Source organism: Bison bison, unplaced genomic scaffold (assembly GCF_000754665.1).
Source record: "Bison bison bison isolate TAMUID 2011002044 unplaced genomic scaffold, Bison_UMD1.0 scf7180017864490, whole genome shotgun sequence".
NCBI lineage: Eukaryota > Metazoa > Chordata > Mammalia > Artiodactyla > Bovidae > Bison > Bison bison.
Genome location: NW_011495049.1, coordinates 6,251,283 through 6,266,975, shown reverse-complemented (window position 1 = coordinate 6,266,975; position 15,693 = coordinate 6,251,283). Strand labels below are relative to the sequence as shown.

The following is a 15,693-nucleotide window of genomic DNA, read 5'->3' as shown; positions in this document are numbered from 1 at the left end:
ACAGTTCTTCTGTGTATTCTTTCCATCTCTTCTTAATATCTTCTGCTTCTCTTAGGTCCATACCATTTCTGTCCTTTATCGAGCCCATCTTTGCATGAAATGTTCCTTTGGTATCTCTAATTTTCTTGAAGAGATCTCTAGTCATTCCCATTCTGTTGTTTTCCTCTATTTCTTTGCATTGATCGCTGAGGAAGGCTTTCTTATCTCTCCTTGCTATTCTTTGGAACTCTGCATTCAGATGTTTATATCTTTCCTTTTCTCCTTTGCTTTTCGCTTCTCTTCTTTTCATAGCTATTTGTAAGGCCTCCCCAGACAGCTATTTTGATTTTTTTGCATTTGTTTTCCATGGGGATGGTTTTGATCCCTGTCTCCTGTACAATGTCACGAACCTCATTCCATAGTTCATCAGGCACTCTATCTATCAGATCTAGGCCCTTAAATCTATTTCTCACTTCCACTGTATAATCATAAGGGATTTGATTTAGGTCATACCTGAATGGTCTAGTGGTTTTCCCTACTTTCTTCAATTTAAGTCTAAATTTGGCAATAAGGAGTTCATGATCTGAGCCACAGTCTTCTTGGGAGAACCAGGAGAGTAAGTGAGGTTGAATATGCTTTGCAAATGATTTTGTTTGGGTCTTGGTAGCTGTAGGGTGTCTGTTTAGCCCACACTGACGACTTCCATTTGCTTCTGGCTGATCCATCCCCAAGGTGTCCAGTGCCAAGAGGAATCTGGGAAGTGCATTCTTGGGGGTGGAGGCCGCCTTCTATGCCTGAGATAGGTGTGGCCTGCCACCCCATTCCTATTGGTGTCTTCATCTGGAGACTTCCTCTCCCTTCCCCACTTCATAATGGCCTCAGCTCAAATGGCCCTTCCTCTGTGAGCACCCCAAAGAAATGAGATCCTTTGTTCTCTGACTCTTAGCTGTTTCATTTATCTTCACGGCCCTTGTCATTATCTGAAACTATATATATAGGGGTGTGTGTGTTTTCCTGAGACACCTTTAGTTAGAAACTGCAGTGTGGTCAGTGGGAGAAGGAGAAGGTGGGATGATTTGAGAGAACAGCATTGAAACATATATGTTACTATATGTAAAATAGATAAGCAGTGCGATCTGATGGATGAAGCAGGGCACCCAAAGCTGGTGCTCTGTGACAACTTGGAAGGATAGGGTGGGGGGTGGTTCAGGATGGAGGGGGCACATATAGTCCTATGACCAATTAAAATTGATGTACGGCAAAAACCACCACAATGCTGTAAAGTAATTATCCTCCAGTTAAAATAAATGAATTAAAAAAAAAAAAGAAACTGCAGTGAGCTGGGTGGACACAAACCCTGCTAAGCCCTGGGGAAGAGAAGAAGCCCTGGCAGAGTAGCATGGCAGGGCCTCCCGATGATGCACAGTGGGGCGACTAGGAGGGAACTAGCTTGGCTGTAACTCCTGTACTCCTGAGGTACCAGCTGCTTCGGTTGTAGGGGGATGCTGGGTTCAACTTCAAAGGCTCTGGAACTTGTCAGTAAGGCACAGCATGGCCAGAAGTTGACCTTTAAGGTCATCTATTTCTGCAGCATGGGGCACTGAGGGCCACACTGTGCTCCAGGGAGCTGCTGCTTCCTTTCCTATCTTGGGGATGGATAAGTGATCCCTGGTTACCTGAGGGTAGGGACCCTCTGGGCTTGATGCTTCCCTGGCCCATGGCTAAGAGCTATGAGTTCCCTGGAACTTGGGGTGGGGCTTGGAATTGGGGTCCTCACTGTTATTCATCTATAATGCATGTTCAGGTGAGATGGCTCCATATTCTTTGCTGAATATTGGTCTTTTTCCTTCATCTATCCATCCATCTATCCAGATTTCCTTGTTTCTCTCCCCGAAAAAAGGGGCTCTATCTTGCAGTCCACTGCATCTCTAGTACTTATATGTTAGATGAAAATATCTGTCAATAGGTGAACAGACGGATGGATAAGGACCCTCATTTAACCAGTTTCTCACTTAGCATGAAGAAGCAGATTATTTGCCTTCCTTGACCTGTCTATCCAGACCTCTCTCCAAGCTTCCTATGTCCTTTTGACCTGTTTTTCTTTTTTCTGTGACTCAGCTCTGAGTGGCATGCAGGATTTAAGTTTCCCAATCAGGGATTGGACTTGCGCCCCCTGCAGTGGTAGCATAGAGTCTTAGCCACTGGACCACCAGGGAAGTCCCCTGTCCTTTTGGACTTTTGCTCATGTCTTTCTTCAGCCTTGAGCTCATTTCTACCACCAAGATCCCCTTCATTCTCAAGGTTTGAGGTGGGGCCCTTCTGGACTATGCCAAAATTTTCAAAACTGAAGTCATCTGCACATGCACCACACACACACTTCTTTGAGAGAAGTGTCTGCCTTGTTTCCATTGCATCCCCAGTAGGCATCACCAACTGGATGGACATGAGTTTGAGTAAGCTCCGGGAGTTGGTGATGGACAGGGAAGCCTGGCGTGCTGCAGTCCATGGGGTCACAAGGAGTCGGACATGACTGAGTGACTGAACTGAACCCCAGAATGAAGCATGTTGGTGCCTTAAAAACGCTTGTTGAATAAATACCTGGACAAACACCTATATGGTAGCACGGACTTAATCCCATTTTCCATTATCACTGCTTATTTGTATTTGTTTCTCACCAGCCTCATCATAAGGTCAGGAGCTGGGTCACAGACATCTCAATACCCACGCTGTTTCGTTGCTTCACTAGTAATGGTGATGTTAATAACACAAGCAGATACCCTTTCGTGAACGTCCTCTAAGTGCCAGGCACTGAACTTTACATACATAAGTTCATTTCCTTCTTACGATCACTCTGTGAGATGATTTTGTTAGTGCCCTTTTGCAGAGGAGGATACTACAGCTCAGAGATACTGGACAACCAGCCCAAGGTCCTTTGACTTATAAATAAAAGAATTTGAACCAGGTATTTCTGAGATTAGGGTCTCATCCTTTCCTCCTTCATAAGGTTGCTTTCCTCTTTTGAGTTAGAGAGGGCTCTTATAAAAGTTATTTCAATGGAAAGGACTTGAAAATAGCCAGGACATCTTCAAACAGAGCTGCCTGGCTAGCTCAGTTGGTAGAGCATGGGACTTTTAATTCCAGGGAAGATGGCCCTGGAGAAGGGAATGACAACCTACTCCAGTATTCTTGCCTGGAGAACTCCATGGATAGAGGAGCCTGGCAGGCTAGAGTTCATGGAGTCCAGAGAGTCAGACACGACTGAGTGACTAACATTTTCACACTTCTCTTCAAATAGAGCTAAGGACTGCTCTGTACTGTGATTGCTTGACTGTTCTCAATCCTGTACTGGCAGTGTACACAGCCCTCCAGGATTCTCCTAGCATCAGACATAAGACCTTGTTTCAAAGTCCCTGATAGTCTACTAGGACAACCACCCCACAGGGAGCCACTGCCCAACTGAGGTGGCCAGGTCCTTACCTGTCACATAGTTCTTCAAGTCCAGCTCATTGCTGAGAGGATTGTTGCTCTTGAACATGTACAGGTTAAAGGGGGCCGGCTCCTTGCCCACATTTTTCCACATGGTGTAGTCTGGAGAGGTCCACCGTCCCGCCAGCACGTCATAATCACGCTGTGTGAAGTGGACCAGCTTGGTGAGGGGATCGTAGAGTCCCCCGTGGAAGCCAATGACCATCTGGAAGTCAGGGTTGGAGTCGTAATAAATCTCCCCATAGGCGGTGTACTGCAGCTGCTTGATCATGAGACCATTGATGCTGAACACAGCCAGGGGCGTCCCCGTGTTATCCGAGGCAACGTAGTACTCCTCTCCACTGCTGCTCTCCATGGCAAAGAGGTGCCCCTGGAGGTCATAGTAGAGCGAGGTTATCTCTGAGTTGGAGTGATTGTAGACATGGGTGATGCGAGTCGGGTTGTGGAGGTCAGAGTAGAAATACTGCAGGTGGTGGCCCAGGTTGGTCTTGTAGGAAGCCCGCCGCCCCACGCCATCATAGCGGTATTGGACGCTCCAGCCACTGGCCTTGTTATAAGCCCTCGTTAGGAGGCCCTTGGAGTTGTACTCAAAGATGTCAGCCCCTCGCTGGCACAGATAGCCATCGTCGTCAATTTTGTACTGCACGTCGCCAAGCCTGGTTATCCGATCCCGGAGGTCGTAGCGCAAGGGCATGAGGCGCACACTGTTCCCTGGGTTCAGCAAGTGGAGGTTCCCGTTGAGGTCGTAGCTGTAGCGCCAGGTGGGGCGGTCATTGACGGCCACACTCTGGAGCTGCCCATCCCCATCATAGTCGTAGGTGTACTTAGTGGTGTTGGCGTAGGGCCCCAGTTTCAGCTCCCTCTTGATCACCCTGCCCATGCTGTCATACTGCACCGTCATCCAGTACATGAGGGACCGGAACATCTCGTATTGGACTTCCTTGATCCGCCCATGGGTGTCAAAGTGTTTGCTGAGGGTCATCACGGCCGTGGTGATGATCTGGTTGATGTCATAGTAGATGACCCCGAACTTGCCGAAGTGCTCCACTTTGCCGGAAATCTCATCATAGCGGTAGAGGTCAACGGGAAGGGGAGTCTCACTTATGACAGGCTTGATGCTTGCGATCCGGAAGCTGTTGTCGTGATAGGTGTATTCAAACCTAGCGTTGACCATGCCTTCCTCGGAGAACCTGTAGATCTGCTTGTCCACAAGTGGGCCGATCTTTCGGTACCTGATGGTGCAAGAGAAGCCCCCACTTTGGAGGTTGACCATTTTTAAGACGCCGGTCGTCTCATCATATCCGAAAGTGATGGCAGTGCTGTCATAGACAATCTCCGATAGCTTGGAGAGTTTCCCATACTTGTAGAATACCTGGCGTCCAGTGCCCAAAAAGGATGTCTTTAGGATGCGGCCATCATCACTGTAGTCAAAGATGACGGAAGCGTTGCTTTCAGGCGGGTTATAGGTGTTGCGGATGTAGCCAATGGAGGTGTGGGTGGACATGCTGTGCCGGGCGACACTGGGCATGGTGACAGCGTGGAGGCGCTCAGAGGAGTCGTACTCAAATATGTACTGACGCTGACTCTGTAGCAGGAGCACCATGGACTGGAGGAGGAAAGGGGAAGGGAACACGTGAGTTAGCCATTTAGGACCCAGTGCTCAAATGGACGGAATTTATTCCATGTCCTGGATGGCAATTCAAAATCTGTGAAGGATGGGGAGATTTAGATTAGAGATTTAGGGTGAATTGATGTCATGGGGCATGCTACTCTATGGATCATGGCCGCTAGAGGAATGCTCCCCAAACTTTAATGTATGTGTAAAATACCCAGGGATCTGGTGAAAAGACAGATTCTGATTATATTGTTCAGTGTGAGAGGGCATTGGGGAGGTGGCCTGTGAATCTACTTTGGGAACATCCCAGTGATGCTGGTGTTGCCTGGACCATAGTCTGAGTTGTAAGGGTTTGAAGGACTGAGATGAGAGGCACTGGGTTCGCCTCCAGGCTCAATGACAAGACATCCTGAGACTGGTGAGAAATGACTGCTGCTGGCCCGGCAGGGGGCAGGTATGATGCACATACTATGTTTGGGGGCACCCCCTACTAAGTCTCACCGTAAAGCACATCCTTCGTTTAGAAGCCCCTGGAAAGATTAAGTAACCTGGAATCATTGATTCTTTGGGGGAAAAAATGACCTCCAACTTGAAGCCATGGGGAGATTCTTGCCTTCCCTGATTGACCATTCATTCTGATATCTTCTGTCCTAATGAGAACAGTATTGAGGAGGGACCAAATAGACAGAAGCCCCTCTTACAGAAGAGGTAACAGCTCTGTCTGCAAGTGACCACTGTCATCAGGAGGCAAGAAGGGAAGAAATGGAAATGGGCTTGTGTGGAGGTGAGTCCAGGTGAGAGGTCCAGGCTGAGCAAGCCCCTGTCTAATGATAGATGACCAAGGCAGTCTTTAAAAGTCTTGTCCCCCGCTCCCAGAAGGGACTTCTTTTTTACTGCTGCTCCAACCTGACCTTTTCTAACACGGAAACCTGAGTCTGGCACTTTCAGACACAGGGAATTATGTAGCAAGAATCTGTTGACTGCTTCAGCCAACAAGCCAAGTAGGAGGGGACTGCTCCGTGTGCTGGAGTTTTGGGCAGAGTTCCCTACCCTGATGGCTTAATTCCAGGCATGGCAGAAATGAATCACTGCATTTCCAATTCATAAGGAATGATGAACTGTGCTGCTAGTGACATGATTCTGTCCACTTCAACAGCACTTTTCTGGGGGAATAAAATCAGACAATCTATTCTTTTCGCTATTACCGAGTGTCTAGCAGGTTTTTTTTTTTTCCTGTTGATGGTAGTAGTGCTGGGCTATGAATAACATTTTCCTTGGGATTTCCTCCCTCCCAGAGGGTGGTGGGAGTACATGGGAGCCCTGGTAGTGTCAAAGTAAAGATGTTAAAATGTCTTATGGCAAAGTGTATCAGGTCAGCTTAAAAAGAGCAGTGTGAATGAGAGAGACAGCCCCAGCTGAGCAAGGGCAGCATGTCCACCCACCTTGTCAAGGTAGGAATAGCTCCACACCTTCCCGTCGGCAAACATGCGGGACACGATCCGGCCCTGCTTGTCGATGTCCGTCCTCTCGCTCATGGCCCCACGCTGAAGGCCGGCCAAGCGCCCATTGAAGAAATAGGAGACATTCACGGCCGCCAGCCCGCTGCTGGGGAGCCAGAGGAAGGGGCGGCCCACTTGGTCATAAATGATCCTCAGGGTGAACTTCCGGTGATCATCATAGATCTTCTCTGTCCGAATATTCCGGTCATAGTCAATGGACAAGAGATTTCTTCCATGGACCTAGGGAAACACAATGTGCCTGCTTTGAAAGACATCATGGGGCATGTTAGCTCAGGTTGCTATGGAGGGTGTGGCCAGGGTATGTGTGTGCTTTACAGGAAGAAATACTCTTGAAGTTATTTAGGGAAGTGCTTCCTAAAAGCCTTTACATCATAGTACACACAGGAAATGGTAGTTTTTGTTGTATTCACTAGAATACAGGAACAAGGCTGCTTATGGCTGGAAATGACTGATCTGGGCATGGCCACCATGAACAGTTATATAGGCTGTACACTGCACAGCTCAGGGGTGCCATCATGTAGACCACATAAATGGTGAAATTACATGGCCATCTACAATAGCCCTGGATCCCAGGGTTCTGACTGTCCTGCCTGGCCATCTTGGCAAGCAGGAGAATTTGTATATTTACACACTTAAAACGCTTTTTGGGCACGTCATCAACTAATGGGCAGCTAATGACTTTTGAGAGCAGGTGCCAAGATTTGTTCCAAAATCTTAAAAGGTACCCAGGAAGGTGAGGAGGAGCTCTTAGAAATCCATGTTTTACCACGATCTGGGAATACAAAGCCTTATTCCTACGCGATATCCTTTAATTCTCCCACCTAGAGAAAAATCTCGCCATTGCCAAGGATGCAAGACACCAATGGGATGATAGCAATAGGGCTGGGGAATGCCAACAAAGGGAAGAACTGATTCACTTAGATTTGAAAAGAACAATCCAGATATAATTTAATATTTATTTAGCAGTTGATCTGTTTAGAGAAGAGAGCCTCTCTCCGAAGGCAGAGCTGAGAGACTACACTCTGGGTATGGGGACATGAGAGGGACTCTAGAGATTCAGCTAGCCTGGAGTGGATGCCTGGAATTGAAGGGAATGAGGCCAACTCAGCCCAGGCTCTTTCAACATAATTGACTACAAATGTGCACATCCCCGGGGTGACTGCTGAAGGCAAGAGAAGGTATAAACATGCAGAAGGAAAGGATGTGAAAGATGTCTGGTACCTCCCTACCTTATAGTAATAATTCAATAGCACTTAACAATAATAATGATGGTAATACTAACTCTGACACATGTTCAGAGCCAGTCTATATAGGCATTATCTTGGGCAATTTACATCCACTGTCAGAGCTGATGCTCACAACTGAGGAAACTAAGCCTTGAACAGAGGTTATACACTTGCCCAAGGTCATGCAGCAGTGACGTGGTAGGTTAGTCTGGGACTTAGGTCTTTAGACTTAGACCAGTTAACCAACCAGCTCTACTATTTCCCACACTGTTTATATTGGATGTGCACTGAGTGTCCTGAGATGTGTCAAATGACTGTAGAGCATTGCCACAGCCCTTGAAGGATTCCACATTGCAGCTCTGGTGGGGGCACTAGGAATAATTCTAATATGACAGACGGCTGTTATACTGGGGAGCAGCACTTTACCCAGGTAAAGAACTACATTTCACAGCTTTCTTGCGACTTGGGTAGAGGTAAAGTGATTTAAGTAGTAGTCGTTGGCTGGGTCTTCTGGGACCTTGAAGAAAGCAGACATAGCCAGGAAGCAAGCACCCTTTTGTTCTTCCTCCCTCCTTTCCTTAGGTGGAATGTGGATGTGATCACTGGCGCTCCAGTATTCACTTTGTGAATATGGGGTGACTTTGAGGATGTTAAACCTCAAAGACTCATCCAGAGAAAGAGTCTAGATCCCTGTCAACCTAGGTGTCCTCAAGATGACCTAGGTCATCTGTACCAGCAAGGAGATCCAACCAGTCCATTCTGAAGGAGATCAGCCCTGGGATTTCTTTGGAAGGAATGATGCTAAAGCTGAAACTCCAGTACTTTGGGCACCTCATGTGAAGAGTTGACTCATTGGAAAAGACTCTGATGCTGGGAGGGATTGAGGGCAGGAGGAAAAGGGGACGACAGAGGATGAGATGGCTAGATGGCATCACCGACTCAATGGACGTGAGTTTGCGTGAACTTCGGGAGTTGGTGATGGACAGGGGGGCCTGGTGTGCTGCGATTCATGGGGTCGCAAAGAGTCAGACACGACTGAGCGACTGAACTGAACTGAGGAGAAGGGAATGGCTACCTACTCCAAGTATTCTTGCCTGGAGAATTCCATGGACAGAGGAGCCTGGCAGACTATAGTCCATGGAGTCACAAAGAGTCAGACATGACTGAGTTATGAACACTTTCACTTTTCAGACTCCTTTTAGATCATAAAAAGTGTCTATATCTTGTATAATCTCCTGTTATTTCTAATCTGTTACCAGCAGTTGAAGCTAATCTAAACTGATAGAAGTCCCTGATGCTTTGACAGATACTGTGCTAAGTACTTTACATACTTGATTCCATTTTATTCTCACACATAGGTAAAAATTGTTTTATATATGAGCATCCAAGCTCGAGGGGGCTCACATAACTAGAGAAGTGCCAGGATCTGAGCCCAGGACTACCTGATTCCCCAAACCATTGCTGTTTTCATGAAATCATCCCAGAGCAAAGGGGACAGAACATGTGAGATAGAACATTTATCTAAAGCATGGAAAGAGAATAAAGGTGTGAGTTCTTGGGCTTTTAAGGAAATCCAACTTTAAGTGGAAGATTCATATCATCAAACCTGCAGTAATTGGAGGAATCCAAAAAAGGAGTGAGTATGGCAGGATATTTCTAACATGTCCAAAAGTTAATGCTGTCAGAATCATTGAAGATGCTGAAGATACGGTATTAGAGTTATCATAACCAGAGCAAACCACAAGCTTGGGTTAGAAAGATCACTTCCTCTGGGAACAGAAATGTGGCCACACTGGGTCGCTTCACTTGGGACAAGAGCAGCAGAAGGCCACCAATATCCTTAAGCCTATTGTCTAAGAATTTCAGTTCAAGACCCCGTCAACATTTTATTCGGCAGAGTGAAACACATGGCAACAGGAAGGATTTTCAGGATTTCCTAAGCCGCCTGTACCTATGTATTTCCCATTTCCTCAGTCATCCGTCCATTCCTTTCCTTACTCTTCCCCTTTGTTTCTCTTCACTAATATCACACAGCCCCAGGGCATTTATTATTGATTAAACATTACATCTCTGCCCATGTCAAGCATGGTGCCTGCTCTGGAATGCAAGGAGGGACACCACCAACAAAGCAACATGCCCTGAGAACTTTTTGCCATGGGCTTGGTGTGTTCTCAGCACTGCCCATGTTTTTCTTGTTTAATCCTCACAACACTCACAGGCAGGCACTATTATCCCCACGTTACATGCAAGGCACAGATGGTTAAAATGCTGTGCTCACGCTTACACAGTAAGTGTTGGGGCCAGGATCCCAATCCTGAGCTCACCACCTCCACCCCTAGGCTGTACTGCCGTCCCCCACACCCCCACCCCATGGGCGGCTCTCCATCAGACGTGTGATTCTAAACCATCGGGGATGCTCTCTCAAAGCACGGCGACTGCACTGACTCCACCACTGCTGAATCAGCCTCCCAGGGAATCCAAGCTGGGCGATTCTGATGAGTACTACTGGCTAAAATACTTGGTGAGCCATAAGGCTCTACTTCAGTTACCTGGGGGAGATCAACAGGCAAATCATATATCCATAATCGTGTGTGCATGCATGTAAGTATAGTGCTATAACATGCATTCATGGGGATACTAACATGTAAATCATATGTGCAAGCATGACTATCATAGTACCAACTATATTAGTGTATGAAGGTGTTGAGAATGCAGAAAAAACAGAATAGTAGGCAAGCACAGAAGAGGGTTCCCAAACCTCTGACTGCTACCATTTGGGTTTGCTGCTGTTACTGAAAAGCTAACGAGCCCCAGGTACACCAACCATAAAAAAGTAATAGGTGCTAATCATTCAGTTCAGTTTAGTTCAGTCGCTCAGTCGTGTCCAACTCTTTGCGACACCATTAGCCATTGATAATTCAGGGTAGGATTTTATTCCCAAATTCATTTCATTCTGGGAATGGGATTTTATTATAGAGCTAATTTGGGATTTTCCCCCGTTTATTGAGATAATTGGGCTTCCTTGGTGGCTCAGACAGTAAAGCATCTGCCTGCAATGCAGGAGACCTGGGTTCGATCTCTGGGTCGGGAAGATCCCCTGGAGAAGGAAATGGCAACCCGCTCCAGTATTCTTGTCTGGAAAATCCCATGGATAGAGGAGCCTGGTAGGTTACAGTCCATGGAGTCGCAAAGAGTCAGACATGACTGAGTGTCCTCACTTCACTTCACTTCATTGAGATAACTGATATACCTCATTGTATAAGTTTAAAGTGTACAGCACAGTGATTTAAGTTACATATATTATGAAATGATTACCACAATAAATTAGGTTAAATCCATCATCTCACAGAGATACAAAAAAAGGGAAAAGTCTTAGGATTTACTCTCTTCACACCTTTAAAATCAATGATTTTTATGTTTATTTTTAAAGTTAAGATCAAATTGACATACAGTATTCTATTAGTTTCAGGTATACAACAGAACGATTCAATATTGTACAATTGTACATACTGTAAAACAGTCAGCTCAGTAAGTCTAGTTAACATTGGTCACTGTACACAGTTGTGAAATACTTTTTCCTGTGATGAGGACTTCTAAGATTTACTCTTCAGTTCAATTCAGTTCAGTCGCTCAGTTGTGTCCAACTCTTTGCAACCCCATGAATCGCAGCATGCCAGGCCTCCCTGTCCATCACCGACTCCTGGAGTTTACTCAAACTCATGTCCATCGAGTCGGTGATGCCATCCAGCCATCTCATCCTCTCTCATCCCCTTCTCCTCCTGCCCCCAATCCCTCCAAGCATCAGGGTCTTTTCCAATGAGTCAACTGTTTGCATGAGGTGGCCAGTATTGGAGTTTCAGCTTTAGCATCAGTCCTTCCAATGAACACTCAGGACTGATCTCCTTTAGAATGGATTGGTTGGATCTCCTTGCAGTCCAAGGGACTCTCAAGAGTTAGCAACTTTCAAATATGCAATACAGTGTTAACCATAAACACCATGCTGTACATTACAGCTCCATTACTTAAGTGGAAGTTTGAATCTTTTGACTCCCTTTCCTCATTTTGAGCACCCCAACCCCTTACCACTGTCAACCACGAATCTGTTCTCAGTAACTATAATCTTTTTTTTGAATATTCAGGACTGATTTCCTTTAGGATGGACTGGTTGGATCTCCTTGCAGTCCAAGGGACTCTCAAAAGCCTTCTCCAGCACCACAGTTCAAAAGTATCAATTCTTCAGAACTCAGCCTTCTTTATGGTCCAACTCTCACATGGACCTGTACATGACAAATGGAAAAACCAGAGCTTTGACTAGACAGACCTTTGATGGCAAAGTGATGTCTCTGCTTTTTAATACACTGTCTGGGTTTGTCATAGCTTTTCTTCCAAGGAGCAAGCATCTTTTAATTTCATGACTGCTGTCACCATCCGCAGTGATTTTGGAGTCTGAGAAAATAAAGTCTGCTACTGTTTCCATGTCTTTCCCATCTATTTGCCATGAAGTGATGGGCCTGATATAATCATCTTATATTTTGAATGTTGAGTTATAAGCCAGTTTTTTCGCTCTCCTCTTTCATTTTCATCAAGAGTCTCTTTAGTTCCTCTTCACTTTCTGCTATTAGGGTGGTGTCATCTGCATATCTGAGGTTATTGATATTTCTCCTGGAAATCTTGATTCCAGCTTAAGCTTCATCAAGCCCAGTATTTCACATGATGTACTCTGCACAGAAGTTAAATAAGCAGGGTGACAATATATAGCCTTGATGTTTGCTGTTCCATGTCCAGTTCTGTTGTTTCTTGACTTGCATACATGTTTCTCAGGAGGCAGGTAATGCAGTCTGTCCTGAGGCCAAACTATGTTAGAGGTAATGGTCATCTCCTCAAAGAGGACTTATGCCAGCACACCATGCCTCCCAGGACTGTTGCTGTCAGTGCTCCTGACCCCGTGGCAGGCCACTGTTGACTCTCAAACACTCACAGGCAAGTCTCAATCAGTCTTTTGTGGGGTCACTGCTCCTTTCTCCTGGATCCTGGTGCACACAAAGTTTTGTTTGTGCCCTCCAAGATATTCTGTTTCCCTAGTCCAGTGAAAGATCTGTAATCAGATCCCACTGACCTTCTAAGTCAGATTCCCTGGAGTTTCTCAGTCCCTTTGTCAGATGCCCAGGTTAGGAAGTCTGTTGTGCGGGGCCTAGAATTTTTGCAACAGTATGAGAACGTCTTTGGTGTGATTGATTGATCTGTAACATGTTGTTTAATCTCCACATATTTGTGAATATTCTAGTTTTCTTCTGTAATTGACTTCCAGTTTCATACCATTGTGGTCAGAAAGGATGCTTGATATGATTTTAGTCTTATACATTTGTTAAAACTTATTTTGTGGCCTAACGTATGATCTGTCCTGGGGAATGTTCCATGTGCACTTGAGAACAATGTGTATTACATTGTATTACATTGTTTTTGGATGGGATGCTCTACATATAACTGTTAAGTTTATTTGGCCAAATCTATTGCTTAAGGCCACTGTTTCCTTACTGATTTTCTGTCTGGACAATCTACCCATTGATGTAAGTGGGATATTGTCTCCTACTATATTTCTGTATATTTCTCCCTTTAGATCTGTTAATATTTGCTTTATATACTTAGGTGCTCCTATAGTGGGTACGTAAATATTTGTAAACACTATATCCTCTTGCTGAATATACCCTCTTGTCATTATGTAATGCCTTCCTTTAACAACTTTCCCATATCATACAACAGTGTTGAATTATGGTCATAATGGTCATTACTCATAGCACTTATTTGTCTTAAAACTGGAAGTTTGTACATTTTAACCGCCTTCTTCTAATTCTACTTCCCTCATCTCTGCCTCTGGTAACCAAAAATCTGATCTGTTTTTTACAATGAGTTTGGGGTTTTTTGTTTGTTTTACATATTTTAACTATAAGTAAAATCACGTAGTATTTATCTTTCTCTGTCTGACTTATTTCACTTAGTGCAATGCCCACAAGGTTCATCCATGTTGTTGTTACTGGCAGGATTTCTTCATTTTTATGACTGCATAATATTCTGTTGTCTGTCTGTCTCCATCTACCTACCTATGTACAGATTCTTTATATGTTTACTTTCAGTGTACACTTAGGATATTTCCATATCTTGGCTATTATAAATAATGCTGTTTGTGAACATGGGAATACAGATAGCTCTTTGACATAGTGGCTTTTCCCTTCAGACATACTCCTAAAAGTATAATTGCTGGATTGTATAGTAGTTCTATTTTTGAGGAACCTCCATACTGTTTTCCATAGTGTCTGTGCCAATTTGCAATCCCAGTAGTGTAAGAGTTCCCTTTTTTCTACATCTTTGCTACTTTTATTATCTCTTCTCTTTTGAGGATGGCCATTCCAATAAGAGTAAGATGCTGTCTCATTGTGTTTGTGATTAATGGCAACCCACTCCAGTACTCTTGCCTAGAAAATCCTATGGACAGAGGAGCATGGTAGGCTCCTATAGTCCATGGGGTCGCAAAGAGTTGGACAAGACTGAGTGACTTCATTCACTCAGTGATCAGTGATGTTGAGCATCTTGTTGAGATGTTGAGCACACCTGTTGGCCATCTATATATTTTCTTTGTAAAAATGTCTATTCAGGTCCTTTGCCCATTTTTAATTGGATTTTTGCCATTGAATTGTATGAGTTCTTTACATAGTTTAAATGTTAACCCTTTATCAGATATATGTATGTATCTCAATTGCTCAGGTATGTCTAACTCTTTGCAACCCCATGGACTGCAGTCTGCTAGGTTCCTCTATACATGATGTTTTCCACACAAGAATACTGGGGATCTTTCCAACCCAGGGATCAAACCTGCGTCTCTTGTGCCTCCTGCACTGGCAGGTGGATTCTTTACCACTCTGCCACCTGGGAAGCCCTATCAGATGTATAGTTTACAAATACTTTTTTCCCATTTTATAGTTATTCCACTTTGCTTTTTTTTTTTTTTCCTGTGTAGAACTTTATAGTTGATGTGTTCTCACATGTTTATTTTTGATTTTGTTGAGTATGCTTTAGGTGTCATACCAAAAAAATCATTATCAAGACCCATGTCAAGGATTTTTTTCCCTATTTTTTTCCTCTAGAAGTTTTATAATTTCAAGTGTTACATTTAAGTTATTACTCCATTTCAAGTTAATATTTGTGAGTGGTCTAAGGGGCCTAGTTTCATTCTTTTACACACGAATACCCAATTTTCACAGTACAATTTATGAAAGAGACTTTCTTTTCTCCATCAAGTATTCTTGGCTCCTTGTTAAACACAGTTGACCACGTATGCCTGAATTTATTTCTGGGCTCTCAATTCTTTTTTATTGGTCTGTTTGCCAGTATCATACGTTTTGATGACTATAACTTAATACTAGAGCTTGAAACCAGGAAGTGTGATACTTTTTGCTTTGTTCTTAGTTCTTAGGATTTCTTTGATCATCAGGGTCTTTTGTGGTTCCATACAAATTTTAGGAGTGTTTTTCTACTTCTGTAAAAAATGCCATTGGAATTTTAATAGGAATTGCATTGAATCTGTAGATGGCTTTTGTTCAGTTCAGTCACTTAGTCGTGTCCAACGCTTTGCAACCCCATGAATCGCAGCACGCCAAGCCTCCCTGTCCATCACCATCTCCCGGAGTTCACTCAGACTCACATCCATCGAGTCGGTGATCCATCCAGCCATCTTATCCTCTGTCGTCCCCTTCTCCTCCTGCCGCCAGTCCCTCCCAGCATCAGAGTCTTTTCCAATGAGTCAACTCTTCACATGAGGTGCCCAAAGTACTGGAGTTTCAGCTTCAGCATCATTCCTTCCAAAGAAATCCCA

The 15,693-nt window shown here is 44.6% G+C and overlaps 1 protein-coding gene across 1 annotated transcript in view; it reads right to left on the bottom strand.

Annotated features, from left to right (window-relative positions):
• Nucleotides 1–15,693, bottom strand: part of TENM2 (teneurin transmembrane protein 2) — a 1,056,669-nt gene that overhangs the window by 21,606 nt on the left and 1,019,370 nt on the right. Inside the window, exons 26-27 of the mRNA XM_010863352.1 lie at nt 6,523–6,819; nt 3,457–5,071 (exon numbers count right to left, since the gene is read on the bottom strand). Coding sequence (XP_010861654.1) covers nt 3,457–5,071; nt 6,523–6,819 — 1,912 coding nt within the window. The remainder of the gene's footprint in view (nt 1–3,456; nt 5,072–6,522; nt 6,820–15,693) is intronic.